The sequence below is a fragment of the Austrofundulus limnaeus genome, unplaced genomic scaffold, assembly GCF_001266775.1.
Source record: "Austrofundulus limnaeus strain Quisiro unplaced genomic scaffold, Austrofundulus_limnaeus-1.0 Scaffold44, whole genome shotgun sequence".
NCBI classification, from domain to species: domain Eukaryota; kingdom Metazoa; phylum Chordata; class Actinopteri; order Cyprinodontiformes; family Rivulidae; genus Austrofundulus; species Austrofundulus limnaeus.
In genome coordinates, this window is record NW_013952446.1 from 926,356 (window position 1) to 945,301 (window position 18,946).

The 18,946-nt window shown below is 37.2% G+C and overlaps 4 protein-coding genes across 5 annotated transcripts in view; 1 reads left to right on the top strand and 3 right to left on the bottom strand.

Annotated features, from left to right (window-relative positions):
* The window catches only part of LOC106517067 (mitochondrial calcium uniporter dominant negative subunit beta), a 22,481-nt gene extending 15,962 nt beyond the window's left edge, over window positions 1-6,519 (top strand). For both annotated transcript variants that reach the window (XM_014007761.1, XM_014007762.1), the window contains exons 3-9: window positions 2,170-2,239; window positions 2,342-2,509; window positions 3,286-3,390; window positions 3,990-4,153; window positions 4,234-4,437; window positions 6,045-6,161; window positions 6,261-6,519. In XM_014007761.1, the coding sequence (XP_013863215.1) occupies window positions 2,170-2,239; window positions 2,342-2,509; window positions 3,286-3,390; window positions 3,990-4,153; window positions 4,234-4,437; window positions 6,045-6,161; window positions 6,261-6,338 (906 nt within the window). In that variant the 3' untranslated portion in view covers window positions 6,339-6,519. The remainder of the gene's footprint in view (window positions 1-2,169; window positions 2,240-2,341; window positions 2,510-3,285; window positions 3,391-3,989; window positions 4,154-4,233; window positions 4,438-6,044; window positions 6,162-6,260) is intronic.
* Window positions 6,520-6,959: 440 nt separating this feature from the next.
* On the bottom strand, window positions 6,960-12,722 carry LOC106517068 (caspase-6). The gene is made up of 8 exons (XM_014007763.1): window positions 12,691-12,722; window positions 12,370-12,411; window positions 11,797-11,830; window positions 11,036-11,185; window positions 10,871-10,947; window positions 10,567-10,742; window positions 10,338-10,488; window positions 6,960-8,267 (listed from the first exon to the last, which is right to left on the bottom strand). The coding sequence occupies exons 1-8, from the start codon at window positions 12,719-12,721 to the stop codon at window positions 8,032-8,034; spliced, it is 897 nt and encodes a 298-aa protein (XP_013863217.1). The 5' UTR covers window position 12,722; the 3' UTR covers window positions 6,960-8,031.
* Window positions 12,723-13,169: 447 nt separating this feature from the next.
* pla2g12a (phospholipase A2, group XIIA) lies at window positions 13,170-16,204 on the bottom strand. Its single transcript, XM_014007765.1, has 4 exons — window positions 15,852-16,204; window positions 15,599-15,675; window positions 15,035-15,200; window positions 13,170-14,486 (listed from the first exon to the last, which is right to left on the bottom strand). Exons 1-4 carry the CDS (start codon window positions 16,084-16,086, stop codon window positions 14,368-14,370), a joined length of 597 nt encoding a protein of 198 aa, XP_013863219.1. The 5' UTR covers window positions 16,087-16,204; the 3' UTR covers window positions 13,170-14,367.
* A 949-nt stretch (window positions 16,205-17,153) lies between these two features.
* Window positions 17,154-18,946, bottom strand: part of dnajb14 (DnaJ heat shock protein family (Hsp40) member B14) — an 8,456-nt gene continuing 6,663 nt past the window's right edge. The window contains exons 7-8 of the mRNA XM_014007764.1: window positions 18,066-18,238; window positions 17,154-17,982 (exon numbers count right to left, since the gene is read on the bottom strand). Of these exons, the coding sequence (XP_013863218.1) occupies window positions 17,858-17,982; window positions 18,066-18,238 (298 nt within the window). The 3' untranslated portion in view covers window positions 17,154-17,857. The remainder of the gene's footprint in view (window positions 17,983-18,065; window positions 18,239-18,946) is intronic.

Sequence of the window (18,946 nt, forward strand, 5' to 3'; positions counted from 1 at the left end):
CAGTTATATGGTTTGTCATAGGCATAGGAACCAATCAAAACACTTGTTGCTGGGGTTTAATATGTGAATAATAGTAAAAGACAAAACACAGAAGTGTTTTGTCTTACTAGCTCTGCTTAAAACAGTCTGTGGACACGCCATGATGAATAATAAATTTGTCACGTACCTCAAGACTTTATTTGAAACACCTTAAGAAGTTTAATAAATCCAATAAAACTCTATCAATACAAATCTTAATTAAAGAAATTGTTTTAGTCTTTTAAAATGACGTTATGTTGTAGAAAGTCTGTGGGCAATTACCGGTAATATTCAAACGGTTGCAGACGTCTCCTTAAATGACCTCAGATTAGAGAGTGACAAGCTAATGGCTAGTCTGAGTGGAGACGAGAACAAAGTGCACGGCAGCCATCTAAACATCTTCAATTTAAAAAAAAATCAAAGAGTTTGTTTATTTATTTGTTTGTTTTGTTTTTATTTTTTAACATGCCAGCTGCAGCAGGAGCTAGCTGTGACACTTCCGGTTAAGCGTGGGGGAACCTCCAGCAGTAGTATCATGTTACTGATAAAATACCCGTGTAATGTAAAATTAACAGCGGCATGCAAATTTGTGGTGTTGATATAAAAACTGCAATTGGATTTTTAAAACTGGAGTTGTTTATAGACGGCAGCAATCCACTGGACGGGGGTAATCACTGGTGCCCATATCCAGCAATCGTTGTGCGAGGGTCGGGGTACATCCTGGACAGGTCGCAAGTCCGTCACAGGGCTCCGCTCAACCCCACTAGGATAAATAAATACATAAATAAAATGTTGGAACCACCATTTTATCAAGCTTAACACCTTTTATAGTGCCTGATAAATATGTTTTTATTTATATGATTTCTTTTAGTTCTGACTTCTAGTTCCAACCTTGGCAGTGTTTTTAGGATGGTTGTTTCAGCTTACAGTTTTATTGTTAAAGCCCCTGAGCTGCTTTCTTGTTAACACCCCGGAAGACAGCTTTAACTGGCCCACGCTCTTATTACTTTGCTTCAAGCTTTGTTTCTTTCCTCCACCTATGAAATGACACGGACAGCTCCCTCGGTCCTCTTTAATGTAATATTGATTGAAGAAACTCTGAGCTGGTAAAGGATGGGCGATAAAGTCAACCCTTATCACTGACTGTCAATTGGATATGGGGTTTCTGACTGAAGACACACAGTGAAGGCCAACTTCAATGTAACTTTGAATAAATTGGAGCAACCAATTACTTTCAGCCATGAGATACAGGGATTTGTTTTTTTGCTTTGTGATTTTATTACGCAGTATCACCACCAAGGTGTACGTTTGTTAGTAAAATATCAAAGTAGTGGCAGAGTTTTCATGAATGAATGAATCCCTACAACTCATTAACTGCTTCAAGATGGCCACCGCAGACCATAGCAAACACATACAACTCTGTCGGTTTTTGATTTAAGGCTAAAACATGTTGTAGGCAGTCGTCCTCAAACATACGATTACAAATCTTTGTGTAAAACCTTTGCCTGGCAGGTGGTGAGAGATGTTTGTTCATCATTCAAGGTGTTATTTCATTGGACGTGTTTGTGCTAGCTTGACTTCACAGGTTTAATGACAAGAGGTGACTTTTCTGAGTGCAGTCACGTGTTTGGGACTCGACACAGAAGTTGGACTCCTAAAGCAGAACTCAGTGGGGTAAAGAAATGAGTTTGCATTTTAACTGCAATGACTACACACACTGAATAGCAACTCACAGGACGTATACATGGAAGTACTCCCTTCTTATCGATGCCCTGTCTGTTATCAGGAGTGTAGGAGACACTAAAGGATTTGTAGGGCGGCCTTTGGTTGAGAAACACACGGGTGTTTTATCAAGCATTCAGTTCAGGCACCTGAAACTAATGAAAGGGTAATGCATCGGCGAACAGGAGCGCCTTTTAAATGAGAATCATCGGTATTACTAACTGCTCCGATTTCACAGTAAAGGAGGAAAAAACAAGCAGGAAACTCAGCTGAAATGGTTTATTGACAGACTGTCGCTGTTTTCAGGTTGATGTTTACTTGCTGATATCCTGTGATAAGATTGCTTTCTAAGGGAGTGGTGTGTTTGATAACACAAAGAACAAATTGTGTAAACTCCATTTATTTATTTATTGTCTTTCTCTTTCTCAGGTTAATCTGAGGCATTCACGGCTCAGAAATTGCCAAGCTTGTTTCTACAGCACATCAGCCCCATCTGGTGGTAAGAGGCCGTCACTACGTGTGTGGTTACATTTCTCCCGCTAAATACGAGTTTGGTTCAGAGTCTCTGCAAACTGCAGACCCACCACTCGCTGTGTTGCAGACGTCTCGTTGAAGTACAAAAATGGCCGCCTGGTTCTCGAGGTGCCGCTGCCCTCCAGGAACGAGAAGTGCCTGTTCTTTCTCAGACCCATGATGATGACTGTGGGAGACCTGATCGCTGAGCTGAAGAGGGAGGACAGTGGAGCTGATGCATCTGTTTTTTCTAAAGGTACAAGCCTGCTCGTGTCTCGTTTAAAGCACCGGGTTTGATGAAACGCCGCAGGCGGACTTGGTCTGGGTTGTCTGTCACCATTTTAACCGTTACAGACTAGTTTCTTACTTTCGTGTCTGCAGCGAAATTGGGGAAACATCCTGCAAGTTTTTAAACAGCCTGAAGGTTATGAAATGAAGGCTTTCTATTCAGATCGTTTGCTCAGATTAAAAAAAATCAAGCTTGTGACCGAGACTATTTTTACCACTAAACCTCTGGTTGCACAAATCATAAATTGAACAAATTCAACATGAAAACTTCTCAAAACCCAGTTTATATTCTATATTATATTTCCCAGTTTTAAAGGCTTTTAAGTTGTATGTAACTTGTATGTTGTTGTATCCTTATGGGTACAAAATGCATCAAACTGCACAACAAGTGCTGCTGAAAAAACATGTTGAATTTCACACCAAATTCCATCATTAGACACACAACCTATTTCCGACTGAGAGGCATTTAACAAAATCACCACCAGAGCTCAGGCTTTCCATGAACTGAAAACTGCTGAAACCCAATAGTCTCTGTCCACAGAGAAACCTAGTTTTGTCTTTATAGACAAAGAGGGTGCGGACCGAGACAGAAGCCACACCTTGAAGCATGACTGAACTTTGAAGCTGCCCACATGAACAAACCAAATACAATGTGGAGAAAGGTTTATCATGCGCTGAGTGGATTTGAACTACAGCTGTAAAGAAATGCAAGTCAGTAATGAAAACGTGTGTTTTTATGAACAGATGGAGACCGCGTTGCCGGCAGCACACTCATCGACAGCCTGCTGGGCAAGGACTTCCAGCTCGTCATTAACAACGCCGTTTATGACGTCCGAGCTCCTGAAAAGAGTACGACACATTACTCTGCTGCTTTGTTACATGTAGGCCTTCTGGTTGAAGTGCCTGTGACATCCAATTTTTTTTTTAGATAAATAGGAATGCATTTTTGTAAAGATAACATTGATAACACATTGCAAAACAAATGTCACGCTGCTGAGGTGAACAGTTGTTGAGATATCTGCATGTGACGTAACAGGAAGTGATGTCAAAGGGGAACGTCTGCATGTAAACAGAGCATTGCTACAATGGCTAACAACACAGACTGCAGAGAAGAATCTGATTTTTTTACATTACTTTGAGTCACGATCAAAGAGAGATGAAGAAGAGTTAAAATTTAAATGATATTGTTTTAATACACAAAGACCAAATATTTCATTTTTGTAATGAGTTCCCCTTTGATGTCACTTCCTGTCTTACTTTGGCTGAGACAAATTCAAAAGAAAATAGGCCAATTATGTGACAAAATGGGTAAAATCATGTGTATTAGAGCAATTTTCTTAAGTATAAAGATGCTTTCTTTGACTTTTTGTATTTGAAGTATATACATGTCACAGGAACTTTAATGTTTGCTATCTTCATCTTTCTCCACCTTGCCGTGTCCTCTGTAGCCGTGTGTCCGTCCAGCGAGCATGCCAAAGAGCTGGATGATATGAAACACGTGGTGCACCTGCTGCACACGGCGCTCCACCAGCCTGAGCACCATCTGCTGAAGGAGAGGCAGCTGCTGGAGAAACTGGACGACCTCAAACAGGAGCTGTCGCCTCTCGAAAAGGTCGTAGGTTTAGCCGAGCACTTGTACGCGCGCCGAAAAGAAATTTAGGCTTTTACCGCCTCGCTGTGCGTCTCTTTCAGGCGAAGGCGCAGCTGTCCCGAACAGCTGAGTTTCACACCTCCAGGGTTCTGTGGACCGGCGTGGCCCTGCTGTCGGTGCAGGGTGGCGCCCTGGCCTGGCTCACCTGGTGGGTGTATTCGTGGGACGTCATGGAGCCCGTCACCTACTTCATCACGTACGCTACCAGCATGGGAGCCTTCGCCTATTATGTCCTCACCAAACAGGCAAGATTTAAGCTTTGCTCTCTTGACTCTGTGATAGTTACCTCAGGTTGAAAGCAGGGTTATTATAGTTAACTAAAACTAACTAAATAACAAAAACTGAAGTTGAAAAAAAACATTTTAGTTAACTAAAATAAATAAAAACTGTAATAAGATGAAAAAAAACGATAACTAACTAAAACTGTATAACTTTTAACAGAGCTTGGAAGTCTTTTATTTTATTTTATTTTTTATATATATAGCCACTTGATGTTTGTAGCACTTTGGGATTTTTGTTAATGAAAAGTGTGTTACAAATTAAATAATTGTTGTTGTTGTTGTTCTTCTTCTTATTATTATTATTATTGTCATTATTATTATTATCGTCATTATTATTGTTATTGTCATCATCATTATTATTGTTATTGTCATCATCATTATTATTGTTATCATTATTATTATTGTCATCATTATCGTCATCATCATTATCATTATTATCTTTTTACAAAACTAACTAAAATTATAGATATGATATCCTTAGTTTTAGTGTTTGTCAATTTATTTTGAGCTGTGTGAACTGATTAAACAAATCATTATTTATTTTCAAATTGATTCGTTTCACATTAGCTGTGGGCGGCTTACGGCGCCTCATAGTCCGTAACACTTGTTTACGGTCTGCTGCTGCTCAGCATCGTCTGCCAAATGACGACAACAAAAGTTGGGAGAAAGCGGCAACGTCCTTTTTTGGGATTTCTTTGAATACGACTGCGAGAAAAATAAAAGCAAGTGTCTTGTAGTGGAAATAAGTGATAAAAGAGGTGGAATACTTCTCAAGGGAAAAACTGCATGAATCAAGCTCACACAAGACAACTATGACTATCTTGACACGCTACCTTCTCTCAGTAGCTCCCGTGGAAAAACAAACAGGTAGCACCGGGTTGGAGACAGCTATTATTGTACTAAAATAATCGCCCAAGTCCTTAGTTGGCAAAATTGAGTTACGCAGTTATTTTAGGAAGGTGTTGCTATAATTGGCTGCTTTCGCTGGAGACCAAATAGCTGCTGGTTAGTTAATTCGAAGTCACAAGCTTGAGGATGCATTGGCAAATATGTTTATTTAAATGGTTAAAAAAACCCTAATACTAGAACTAATAACTAAGCTAAGCATTAAAAATGCAATCACTAATAAAAACTAGCGAATCCACTGTAAAAACGAATAAAAACTTCTAAATGATTGACAAATAAAAAATTGGTCCAGCGTGGTAAAATATTTTTATGTACAGAGGGGTAATATTTAGAGGCTGAAGGGAAGTAAATCTTTACAAAACAGTACATTTTGACTGGAAAGCTTTTCTTTTACATAACTAGTAGTTTGGCTCGTAAACTTGGAATGTTTCAGAATTAAACACAAGAACTGGCTTGAATGAAAACTGGTTATTACAGGTTTTAACGTTAGACTTCTGTACGTTCAAGTGTTAGGCTTTTAGCCCTTAAATAGAGACACATTCAGTACTTTTTCTAGTAAAAGATGGGATTCTTCTAAGTTTTATGTTGAACATTTCTCAAAATGTCTGATTTTGAACAGAAACGGCTGCGCACCTTTCCCCCTGTAATACTTCTCGTTCCCACAGGATTACGTGTACCCAGATGCCCAAGACAGACAGTTTCTGCGTTACTTTTATAAAGCGGCCAGAAAGAAGAGTTTCAATGTGGAAGAATACAATAAACTGAAGGATGAACTGACACAGGTTGGTTGATTTGTTCTACTTGAAGTGACTTGTTATAAATGATCCACTGCTTTCTAAAAAATCCAATTGGACAATTGGGATTGTTCTTTGTCTGTTCAGGTGGAGGAGGATTTGAGACGTCTAAGGAATCCAAATCATCTTCAGCTACCAATGGAACAAATTCAACCAAAGCCATAGACGATGCCAAACTAAGAACATAACTCACTTTAACTAAAATCGCTGCAAAAATATCTGTTTTATTTTGATAAGGCCACCTTTTTACCTTGGTATCCATATTTTCTTGGGTCATTACATTCTTGATAATGCCATATTGTATCCTTCAATAATACAGACACTGATAAACTTTGCATTTCCTGAATTTGTCTCCGTCTGTTCAATAACTTTTTTTATAAAATATTCATGTTTTGATTGTATTCATTAGTAGCAGGCAAAAGCTAAATTAAACTAACTACAGTAACAATTTCAAAACACAAAGAAGACTCAGTCTTTATTTCCCATTAGAAAATTTATTTATTTAAAAACCTAAATCAGACTAGCAGTTAAAAAGCTACAATTGTGCAGAAATCTTATAATCTGACAAAAATACAGCATCGGTGGTGACTGGTAGGAATACTTAAGAGATCATGTGAAGCCATTTAGGTTCACAGTACAACTAAAAAATGTGTGACCTATCACATCGAAACGAGGATTAAATCCAAAAGTGGAATCTGGAGAAATAAGTAGATAAAGGGTTTTGATTTAAACATGTGCAAAAATTGCATTTCGTCAAAATATAATGAATTAATGCCTTGTCAATGTATCATTTGAATGAACTGTCTGAAATATAATCTTTAAAACTGTTTTGAAGCATTTTATTTGAGCAGTAGCAACAAAAACCTTTTGGAGGAAAAACGCTTTCAAATTTTGAATTTTTCCCTGTGAGCTCGCAATATTTTTATTTCTTTCCAACTGGGAAATCTTAACATACAAATACTATTTTAGGTTTCCTCGTTTTGTATTGACATCAAAAACTCAATACATTTACATAAAATTAGGATTCAGACCGAACAGTAATTTATTATAGTAACCAATAAGACAAATTAAGCCATAGCCATGGATAAGCTTCTGATATCAAAATGATCCAGGTATCAAAATGTAGCTTTTAAAGCCAGGGATCTGAAAACGCAATTAGGTCATTTTGACCAAATTTGATTAATCCTCATTTTGATATGATGGGTCACATTTATCACTCTCCTTTCTGAAGAGTTTCTTACTTTACGTGCAAACGTGCATCATTAAACATACCACAAGCACAAACATTTCCCTTTTTAGAAGAGGTGAGTTTGAAGGCACAGCATGTGTCTGAAGTGCTTGGAAAGAAAAACAAAAACCTCCAAGTTTTCCATGGCTAACACAATATGAGAGAAAATCATCTAGCTCAGACAAAAACTACTTTTTCTAGACAAAAAGAGAAAAACAAATCCCTGAAAGTGTCAGCTTCTGTGTGTAAAACCAGTGTGCTGTCTTGGCTCTTTCAACATTTTTTTTAACTAATGAGCATCATTTGCGACGATACAGTCGTAAACAAAAGAGAGATGTAATGTGAACATGATAAATCCGTTGCAAAACTTTTTTTTTGAATATTTAAAACATTTTGATTGACGAAAAAACTAAAAAACAATGCATCCGCTATGATGCAGTCGAAGCTAATGATAATACAAGCTGTATTTTGGAATCATTTCACTTGAATTCTTAAAATTAATGAAAAGATCATTCACTGCATATGCATGAACAGGAAAAAAAACAGTCATTTCCCTTTACCCAAACAGTATTAGATTCCTCTTTTAAAAGATAGAAATAAAACAAAGTGAACTACTGCGGTCCTACAGTGTTACTTCTTTGGTCTGAAATAGAGTTTCTTAGTGAGCATGGAAGCAAAGCACGGCACCTGCTTCTTCCCGATTGCGCTGCGGTCGTTGCTGTTCCCAACTTTCCTCATGGACACTTTTCTGTTGACCAGCGTGAGCAACTCTGTGAATTCTAGGGTAGTCCCGTACTTCTTAAGCAACTCACACAGGTCCTGGATGTACCAGGTGCCATTTACAGTCTCCCTGTGGGAGTAGTAACCTTGTGGGGGGGGAAAAATAATAATAATTAGATGAAGAGTAAAGCGGATCATTACAGAGGGTTAAGATGTAAAGAACTAGAATTAAAAAAATATTTGTTGTGACTATCCTTTGCATTCAACACAGCAACAGTTGTTACAGGTAAACCTCGATCTCGGAGGCAAAGGGTTCAAACCAGATTAGAGTTTCAACACTGGCTGCTGAAGTTTAAAAAAAATAAAAAGATGGTCAACTAAGAAATATTATTGCAATTCATATTCTGCTTACTTCCTTTTTTGAAATCAGGTGACCACAGTGCCATCAGCTCAGAACTGAAAGTTAAGACTAAGCTACACCCACCTACTGTCCAGGAAGTTAGGGTTAGAAGTGGCCAGTGTTGTTTTTGACTGCCATTTTAATTTTAGTCTTAGTCTTTTGAACAAAAATACTTCTTAGTTTTAGTTATTTCTATATTTAATGATTTTAGTCCAGTTTTAGTCGACAAAAACGTTAAAAAAATATTTAGTTTTTAGTTTAAAAAAAAGACAACATATTAGTCTTTACAAATTAATTTGTGTTAACATGTGTGAATTTGTGTTACTCTAAAAATGTCCAACATACACAATACACATATCCAATATTATAAGCAATAAAGGGGAACACACATGCACTCTAAAAATGAAATGTTGGATTTACTTAACCATGTTATGTTACCTGGTTCCACTTAACTGAGTTGAGTAAATTCAAAGCAATATACTCATGTTCTTTGGCTAAAAAACTGGTATATTGCTTTGAATTTACTCAACTCAGTTAAGTGGAACCAGGTCACATAGCATGGTTAAGTAAATCCAACATTTCATTTTTTACAGTGTGTTCAACTCAAACTTGTCAGCCAGGACGATGAAGATGCATCTTATTTATAAAAACTGACATCATGCAGTCCTAAACTTAGTTAGGAGACTATTAAACTTGTGCAAACGAGTGTTTACATGCACCAGGCTTTTATTCAGAACAGAAGCATTGACATGCGCAGTTGCTAACTCCCCCTGCAAAAAAATAATTAATAAAAGAGTTTTACTTTTGTCATGAACATAAACAGCTGAGCTCAGAATGGACCTGCGCCAGCTTTTAATGGTGGAGACGTTACTCCCTGGTTAAGCTACAGGTGACGGACAGACTTTTTTTTTGCGAAGCGGCGCAGGCTGTGAGAGAACAGGAGGAAATGTTCTGTGCTGCCGTGTGTGCGCACGTGACAGCGCTGCTGTCCCTCCCTCCACTCTGCATTCTAAATGATTGACAGACCACCGACTAACATTTTCGTCCAGTCTCGTCTCGTCAACAAAAACACACGTTTCGTCACGTCTTAGTCATCAAAGAGCTATGTTTATTTCGTTACCGTCTCATTATCGTCATGAAAAAAGGGGGCGTCAACGAAAATATTTCGTCATCGTCATCGAAAACAACACTGAAAGTGGCTATTAAGAGGGAATTGTAACCCAAAATCCCAATCTTAGACAGAAACTAGTGACTTAAGTGCTTCCAAAAACATAAGAAGTAGGCTACAGGCAAAAAGCAAGAGAGGTGTAGACCCAAAATGGTCAAACTTTGAAATATTTGGCTGTACGGTTAGATATTGTTGAATATATGAAGGGAAATCTGAAGCCTGTTGGGAGGGTCCTTGCAGGTTTGGGGCTACATTTCAGCAAATGAAGTTGGGAGTTTGGTCGAGACTAATGATGCTGAGAAACACAAAGGGATACTTATCCATCATGTAATGTCAGCAGTGAGGGAAGGTGTTTGATCGCATCGGGTGTCTGACTGCTTTTACTTTTATAATGCAGCAGGACAAACACCACCAGTGGCATTAAAAACAGATATATTTTCAATGAAAAAGAAGGACGGAGTCCGTAAAGTGATGGTATATCCTACACCGAGTTCAGATTTCAGCATCAAAGAGTGTCTGCGATCACAAAGACAGAAGAACCAAAACGTTCTCCAAGTATTCGAAACAAACGAAATGATGCTGTTTTAACGACACAAAGCTAAATGTTGGTTTGATTCGTGATTTTGATTTCTGACCTAAACAACTTACCCTCAGCCACAGAGTAGCACATGATGAAATCAGCACCAGCGGGCAAGGTGTGGACGGCGCTGGCGTCCACCACCACTTCATTTGTCCGTAGGTCATTGTCCACAGTATCGTGTGGAGTCACCGGCACGTCGTGTTTATCCCCACGGCATGCCTACAGACATGTTCAGTTCGAATGAGGGTTTTTTTTTTATTTGTAGTTTGTAAGAAAGCAAATTAGACAGCATGTTACCTGGATAATAAAAATCTTTGGTTTTCCAACAAGGGTCCTACACTTATCCCCTTTGAACAAGGACGTTATGTCCTGGAGGCTGATCTTGCCATCGTAGGCGAAAACGTGATCATCCTCTCCGTGGCTCAGGAAGGCGAGCAGAAAGCAGTCAGAATCTGAATGGTCTTCTTGGGCAGCTGCAAGAGCATATTGTAAAAGCTTTAATGCACAAGCAAAAGCATGTTTTGAATTTGACAGTTATTTTTGCATACGCAAGGGAACAAAAAAAGGAATGTAACTTTTTTTTTCAAACTAATGAGGGTACCTTCATAGATTTTATCCAGAATCTCCACCATTTTGTAGTTGTCAAAACTTCTGATTTCAAAGTTCAGCTCCAGCAGTCTAATGAAAGAGTTAAACTAGTAGTAGTGAAATAAGACATAAAGAAGTAACGTACAGCAGATCCTCTCAAAACAGTGCGAGGCTTTACCTTCTCTCCAAGTTGTAGCTGTCGGCATTGGTTCCGTGTCTGTCGCCTAATCCCAGGCGCCAGAAGAAGCGCTCCTGGTTAAAAATGAGGGCAAGGCCTCGACGTTTGCGGCCCATCTTGTACTCCTCTGTGGGATCCACATCGAAAGAGCTGGTTTGAAATGACGAGGAATACGTGAGTGGAAAAATAAGTCGGGATGCGCACAGGCAAAACAAGTGAACAAAAATTGTTTTTTCTCGTAATTGAGATTGACTTTAAGACACCGTCTAACAATCCAAGTAACTAAAAGAACATAATCATATAAATATACTTTTCTAAAAGGTCTGTTTTCATAAATAATCTATTTCATTCAAATTGTTTCAACTTTTTTTATTGTTTTTTTCTCTGCTGGCTGTCAGAATATGAAATCTCTTCATGTAATATTTGGTGTCATTGTGAAGTTTGGGACTTCTCCTTATTAAATACTGGGCTGGAATTACTAATGAAATTACTGGACCAATAAAAATCAGTTTTCAAACTGGCATTCTTGTAAACAAAATTAACTTGATGCCGGACCAAGTGATGATTGTTCAAATTTCTACAAATCGTTTTGAAAATTTTCAGACGAATATCAAAAATAAAATAATAATAACCAATAATATTGAAAGGTACCTCAATGCAACTCATTTTGCCAAATATAAATAAAGTGTTTTTATGTTCTAGATGTCAGGAAGATGAAGCTGATTGGGGGAAAAAAATATAATAATAAAAAAAACATTTACCTTTTGACAAAAGCATCTGTTTCGGTCAGGTCCCCTGTGCAGAGCATAAAACAGTTACAAATGCATCAAACTTTACATTGACTGACAGTAAAACTGTTGTCAAAAGCACTTTAAGCACAAGTTTTAACACTTTTCCTTCTTCCTTACTGAACTGCCCCCAGCATTTTCCTGCCATTGTGGTTTTTCCAGTTTTTCCTCTTTCTTCTTCATGTCAGCGGATAAACATCTTTTTCATTGAAAAGTGAACTGATTGTCCTGTGTATCATGGTACACTGACACTCATTCATGATTCATGAGAAATCTGAATTTTGCAAATCAAGATTAAAAAACACCTCTATAAAAAAGGTATGTTTTTACAGTTTTATTACCAAGAGGTGTGCCAACATGTTCTGCTTTCTTTTCAAACTAGACATTATGACAAAATAAATACATAAATCAATAACAGAGTGGGATTTTATCTCGTCTATATGGTACTCAGTAACAGACTGATTATATTTTGATGAACACTCTGTTTTAACTTATTCGTTTCACTTTTGTTTAGCAGAAAGCACAAAGTGTTTAAAGTTTTCTTACCTGTAGAGTCGGTGGCTGGTCTGCTGTCATGAGCCACACTTCCTGGTTTGGTGGGGAGAAAACACAGCAATTTGTTTAAAACACGTTTCATGAGTAAATTCGGTTAAACTATAGAAAATAATAAAATAAATTAAAAAAAACCTGTACTTTTGCATAACTGGAACAACGAAAATGTGAGGACATAATGTTTTACAGATGTGCAAGCTAATTAACTTCCAAAAACTAAAGCTACGTTGTACTGTTTTTTTCTGAAATCAAATACTACAATAAATTCCGGGTTTTAACAGTGTTTTAAATCCCAAATATATGTAAAAAAGTTACCTCCACCACTGCCCTCCGCCTTGTTCGACATTTTCACGGAAAACATTGAAATCCAATGAGACGATTCCAAATAGTCACTGTGGCCCCGCCCTCAAAATTTGATTGGTTAAAATGACAAAACAAAAGCGAAATGATTGGGTTTCATTATTGTCCTTCAAAGAGCAAAATCTTTGAACGGAAGCGGATGTCTTATAAAGTGTTTTTCTTCATTTTTTCCATTCTAAGTCATAATTAGACAGAATCACTTTAGTTTTGGTTCCCTTAATATAATGAAAAATTGTTAAATAATAATGAATAACTATGAAAACCCGGAAGTGAGCTCTGTAAAATCAAACCGGAACTTTGGCTCTGCAAAGCAGCCTGAACTTGAACTTTACAGCTGATGTAAAACGTTTCATTTCTTCAAGCTTTAAATGCTAACTAGTTTCCTCTCCTAGTCAAAAATATTTAAAGTAGAAATTAATACATTATGCACAATATTAATTTGATTTTTTTTTAATGGGACATTTTTCACAACAACGACACAAGCAAAACATTTTCATTAGTAATCCCCTAAAATAATTCACATAATTTACCAGGTGCTGAATCAACACAAGGTGCATCTTTTGTCAGTAAAATTAATTTGTAAGAAGAAAAGGGTGCTTGTGGATCCTAATAAATTGATTCTTATTAGAAAAGCAGCTACTACTACCAACAACATAATTATTTATTTTTAATTTTGAAGAAGTTACTTTTACAACAAATATGTTTAAACGGAACAGAAGCACAAAAGTACAATAAACAGTAAACATTATTTTGTTGAGCTGCAGACCTCCTATAATCTATTAGATTGGTGGCTCAGACTGACATTTTGGACATTTCTGTATTCATAAATTCATTTACCTGCATAATGATTAATCTTAACAAAACAGATCCACGTTCAATTTAAAAACATATAAAAAAATCGTGAGTTATTTGCAACCAACACATCCAGTTTTATCTCAGTATTGGTAAACTTGACCAAGTTCGAGTCACTTTAGTGCTACCTAAGGCTGATTACCTATGGCAGCCATTCTGAATGGTTCTGACTATAAACCTTTAGCAGTTTTAATGTTAATTTAATGTTTACTTAGTTTGAATCAAAATCCATTCAGTAGTGTGGAGAAATGAGCACACACCCCCATACACATTTAGGCAATATTAGCGTTTCCCCTTTTGGTGCAAAATATGACCTTAAAAAACATTTTTACCTGCTTATTTGCACAATAGATAAAACTTAGCTGTTGTGCCAAATCTTGTGCATTTATACTCTTTAATTATTATTTAAGGAGCACTTTCCTTTTAAATAAATACATTTTGAAAACCATAAAACATCATTTAAAAACCTGTCTATATTGGGTCCTAAAGCACGAGTTTTTAGTTCAAGAAAAGACATTCACATTAAAAAGTATTCACTGCATAAATAATCAGTTAACAGAACATATTATAGCTGTCCAACAGACTCATTTCACTTTTACAGATAGATTTTAAAACTCTGATGAAAGGCTTTTTATGAGCACAGTTAAGAGTCCAGCAAATGTAGCTCCATCCCTGAGTAAACCTAGTAGTGTTAAAAACAAATGTTATTTGCAGCCTTTCTGATGCTGCAGCAGTTTCTGTATGTGTTCGCTGCACAGTCTGTGTTTCTGCTGCGCGGCGTCACAGCTCTCTCTTCATTTCGTACTGGCACACGCACGACTCCCGCTGACTGTCCAGGTACGGCTTACACCCTAGATGCATGACGGCGTCAAACAGCAGCGTCACCGCTGACTCGCACGCTGTTCAGACAGGAAGACAGAGAAGTACATGAGCAAACATGAAAAAGGTGAAACTTTAACTTTGGTTAAATCATAATAATTCTGCGTGTACTGTAACACATAACAGATCAGAGTAGACCTGTTTGCATACAAGTCTTGGTGTACACTTTGTGAATGCTGAGACAGTTTAATCTCAATTAGACAGGTGTGATTAAACCTCCAACACATTATTAGTGCATCTTAACAATGAAATAAATATAAAAAGGTTTTACTAAAACAGGTTGACTCTTGTTTGAGTTACACAGATAACATGTGGTAGGGTTCCACCTACTGGACAAAATAGGTATTACAGCTATTGTCCTGAGAGTATTCCTTGAAGGTATAAGGAGTTTCATGTTACCTGAAGATGAGAATGGTCTATTTGTTACTTAACGGGCTGTTAGGGATTTCTGCTTTAATAATTCTAAATATAGTATTATAGTATTTATAAAAAGCATTTATAAATACTAATTTTGATGTCACAGCTTTAAAGACAACGTCCGTCTGAATAGCGTGAATCTGTTTCGAACCTTGGACAGACTGGTGCAATCCCAGAGTCTTCTGTACATTTCTGCAGATGGTCTCGAGGCATTCCTGGAACTGCTCGTCACACTCATGCTTCTCACGGCCGCAGGTGTCGTAGCAGCGGTCATGCTGGTTACAGCACTTGGTCATTGATGGGATACCTATATCAAACTAGAGGTACAGTAACAACACTGTTACAGTTTGGTGGTTTGGGAAAAAAACATCTCATCGTCGAACAAGTAATAAATATTATCTCAGAAAACACTAACCTTTGCAAGCACAACCACTACAGCAGACATTACAAAAATATTAATACACATTATATTTATTTATATCTGGCATAAACCAGCAAACTGATCAAACCTCTACGTCTAAGGATAAGGGTTTAGATGTGTTGGTTCCATGTAAGGCTGCAACATTAGTGACCAACTGGAAAAGCATTTCCAGTAACTTGTTTTGCTTGTTCTTGTTGAGCCACTTGGCAGCCAGGTGATAGCCCGACATTACTCCACCTCTTTAGAAAGTATTTAGGTTCTCACACAAACGTTTCTAAAACTGTACCAGATTACCTGAAACCCAAAGAGCGGAGAGCCACATCCATTGGGTGGAGGGTTTTTGTACCCAGGACGAGGCACTGGCTTGTATCCTGCAAAGCAAGAGCAGGTGTTAGGATACCACTTTCTCTGGAGATAACTGAATGAGACTTATTGTGTCAATTTGTAGCATTTCAGTATTTTACCAATTTGTGATTTGTGCTCTTTTTGTTGCTGCCTACTGCTATGACAAACAAATGTTTGAATATTACTCTATTTACAAACTCACCATCACTGCATTTATAATGACACAATCCGTCATCGCCACCGAACAGGTCCAGTGCTGCATTCAGGTAAGTATCGATTTTATGGATTCCGTTCCGGATAGTTTTCAGAGTCATCCTCCAGTCTGGGGTCTCTGGCTCGTGTTTACAAGCACAAACATTTGGGAGGAATCCACAACAAAGCAAACAAAACAGATAAAAACAACCGCAGCTGCCGGAGAGTACAGTTGTCCTACACATCGTCTTACGTTGACCGAGCTATTCCTTAATTCTGGGTCTTGTTGGCATCTCAACGCTTCACTCCTTAATCATCTCATTTCCAAAACAACATCGGTGAAGTTTCTCTGCAACACTGCTTCCGGGTTGGACGCTGTCACGTGACTCCCAAAAGAATGATGTCATGCTTTGCAATCGACTCTGAACATGTCTGCAAAATGTAATAAATTATTGTATAAAGCGTCCAAAAGTTCAAAACAATCATTTTAATTTTAAAAACATTAAATGTGATGCCACATGGGTGCCACTCTAAAGACTACATTACCCAGAATTCATCGGGAGGTCACACGTTTCAGACAATCCCACATATATATTGATTTGTGCATATTCTACGGAAGAGGATTAGGGTCATATTGCGAGAAAAAGTAGTCCTCTAAATTTTGAATTTAAACTCAGAATTTAGGGGATTATTTTTTTCTGTGGCCCTAATCTTCTTTTGTAAAATTCAGTGGAGATTTAGGTCCTGTTTATTACTATTTATTATTATTATTATTATTATTATTATTTACTATTATTATTGTTTTAAATACAGACTATTGTAATTCGTTGCTTTCACATTTAGCAGTTTGACCAAAGACCAAAGTTGTTCTATATGCTATATAAATGAGATTTTGAAGCAGGTAAGGTTTTTTATTTGTCCCTGCAGCATTGTAAATTTTTACTTGAAAATAAATGCCTCCAAAATAAAACTGATTTGAAAAATGTAATTAGTTTCAAGCACTTTAACTCCCTGAAACCAAAGGTAATTTAAACTGGTGTACAATACTTTGTGAATAAGCTTGGTCCTCTTAAAACAATGTGTCCTAAAAGATCTGTTTGACTGAAGTGGTGCTTAATAATAATAATCCCTTCATTCATTCACTCATTCAAACAGCTCATCTAAGAAGCCTTCACCAAAAGAAACATCCAAATGGCTCAACTTCAAAAATATCTTCACTTCAATAGCAGCACAAAATCCGTGTCATTAAATCAAAACACAAATCATTTTCACTTGCTGTAATTTGAGCAAAATCCAATTCAGAGACAGCTGATTTCAGTGTATGGTACCAATTTTACTTTATTTAAATGATTAGGCGAGCACTGAAGAGGAAACTTCTTTCATCTATAGTTACTTAAATAAGTGCATTAACTTTAAACATTCAAAAATGAAAATGTACAACCATTTATGAATAAAAGCTTCATTGTCTGTTTAGTCCCAGCCAGTTTCACATTATGCAGGAGAACGTTTCTTCTGAAGGAATGATCTTCAAGTGGAGGGTGAGGAGGAAGCTAAAACGTCCTTTTGTTCTTTCATGAGACAGATTTGACTGGAAGACGGGCTCCAGATAAACCTGCTGAATTCCTCCTGATTCTGCACGAACAAGCAAACTCTTCTGTTTGTTGAATTGTTTTGCGCAGAAGTCCCCTTTTAGTTCTCACAAACTGCGAAAAGCCGTCTTTACAATCAAGTGTTCTTGTCCTCCTTATTTTCCAGAAAATCACAAAAAAAGAAACATAAAAAAAACTGAAGGAACCCCTGGAACGATCCAACAGCGAGTGGACTGGTTCGTTACAATGCAACACGGTGATTCAGTGAGGAAGAAGAGTAGTTTGTTAGGAAGATATGAAGGATTTTTTCAAACCTAAACAGGGCCAGTTTCTTTTTAAGACTTTTCTCCTAATGTAAAATCTCTCTCTTTACAAAAAAAGAACATAGACATCTATTCATATTTACATATTCTAAAATTATTCTTATTTATCCGCCTCTGAAGAGGTTATTTAGTCTGTCCAGCTCTTTGCAGTTATCCATGGTCATGAGTTCTGCCTTCTTACGCATTCGGTCGTCCCTGTATACCTTCGCAGCATAAAGTAGGTCTGTTTCTGGAGAAAACGAGCAGAGGAACAATGTGAGCGCTGATGAACAAATGTGTCATACAAAACATCACTTATCCATATTAACTCACTTGTCTGCCTCTCTTTCCAGCAGTTGTTTCTAACATTAGTCACATAATCCTCTTCGACATTTTTCTCAATCTGTTGCAGAGCTGAGTATTTAAACTCGGACTGGAAATCGCGGGTCACGTAGTACTCGACACGCAGGTTCTGCGTCTGCCTTTTTACAGTCTGACCTGTGGACCTAAAGCAGATGGAGAAGTTACAAACATGGATTTTGTAAAGCATTATAAAGAAATATGAAGAAAAAGACTGTTAGGTCTTAAATTTATTCAGGATGCAAATAAAGATGTGTCGAGATCTGTAGAGTCAATGTGGTGAAGTTTCTGGGTGTCATCATTGACGATGGACTAACATGGAGATCGCACATAAATCATTTAAGAACAAAAACAGCCAAATCCATTGCAGTATTATACAAAGTAAAGGACTATTTAATGATAAAGCATTATTTATGTTGTATAATGCAATAATTGTTCCACACTTAATTTATCGTGTTGACGTTTGGGGAAAAGCGTGTAAAACAATAACAAATCCTATTTTTATTTTACAGAAAAGAGCTCTAAGAACTATTACCAGAAAACATTACAGTCACTACTACTGACTACAGTCATTACAGCCTAAAGTTAGAACCAGTTTGAAGGAATGGAGTTCCTCAGTCCAGGGAATTAAATTATGGAATAATCTGGAAGATGACGTTAAAAATGCCAGATCAATGTGTTGATAAAGGTAAATTTGTTGGGAGAAATATGTATGGGTATAAGGCATGAATTGTTACTCAAGAAGGAATGAAACCTTTTTTTTTCTTTACATTTTTTTGTACGTTGTAAATTGAGGATTTTTTTGATTGAATTTATTTTTTTGAGAAAAAGGGGCGGAAATCATGATTTTTTTC

Coding starts and splice junctions, on each gene's coding strand:
- LOC106517068 (XM_014007763.1), bottom strand. CDS start 12,721: ATGTCGAACAAGGCGGAGGGCAGTGGTGGAG. Junction 11,831..12,369: donor ACCAGCCACCGACTCTACAG/GTAAGAAAACTT, acceptor TGCTCTGCACAG/GGGACCTGACCGAAACAGAT. Junction 10,489..10,566: donor CAAAGATTTTTATTATCCAG/GTAACATGCTGT, acceptor ACATGTCTGTAG/GCATGCCGTGGGGATAAACA.
- pla2g12a (XM_014007765.1), bottom strand. CDS start 16,086: ATGTGTAGGACAACTGTACTCTCCGGCAGCTGCGGTTGTTTTTATCTG. Junction 15,201..15,598: donor CTCCGCTCTTTGGGTTTCAG/GTAATCTGGTAC, acceptor CTGTACCTCTAG/TTTGATATAGGTATCCCATC. Junction 14,487..15,034: donor ATTGCACCAGTCTGTCCAAG/GTTCGAAACAGA, acceptor CTGTCTGAACAG/CGTGCGAGTCAGCGGTGACG.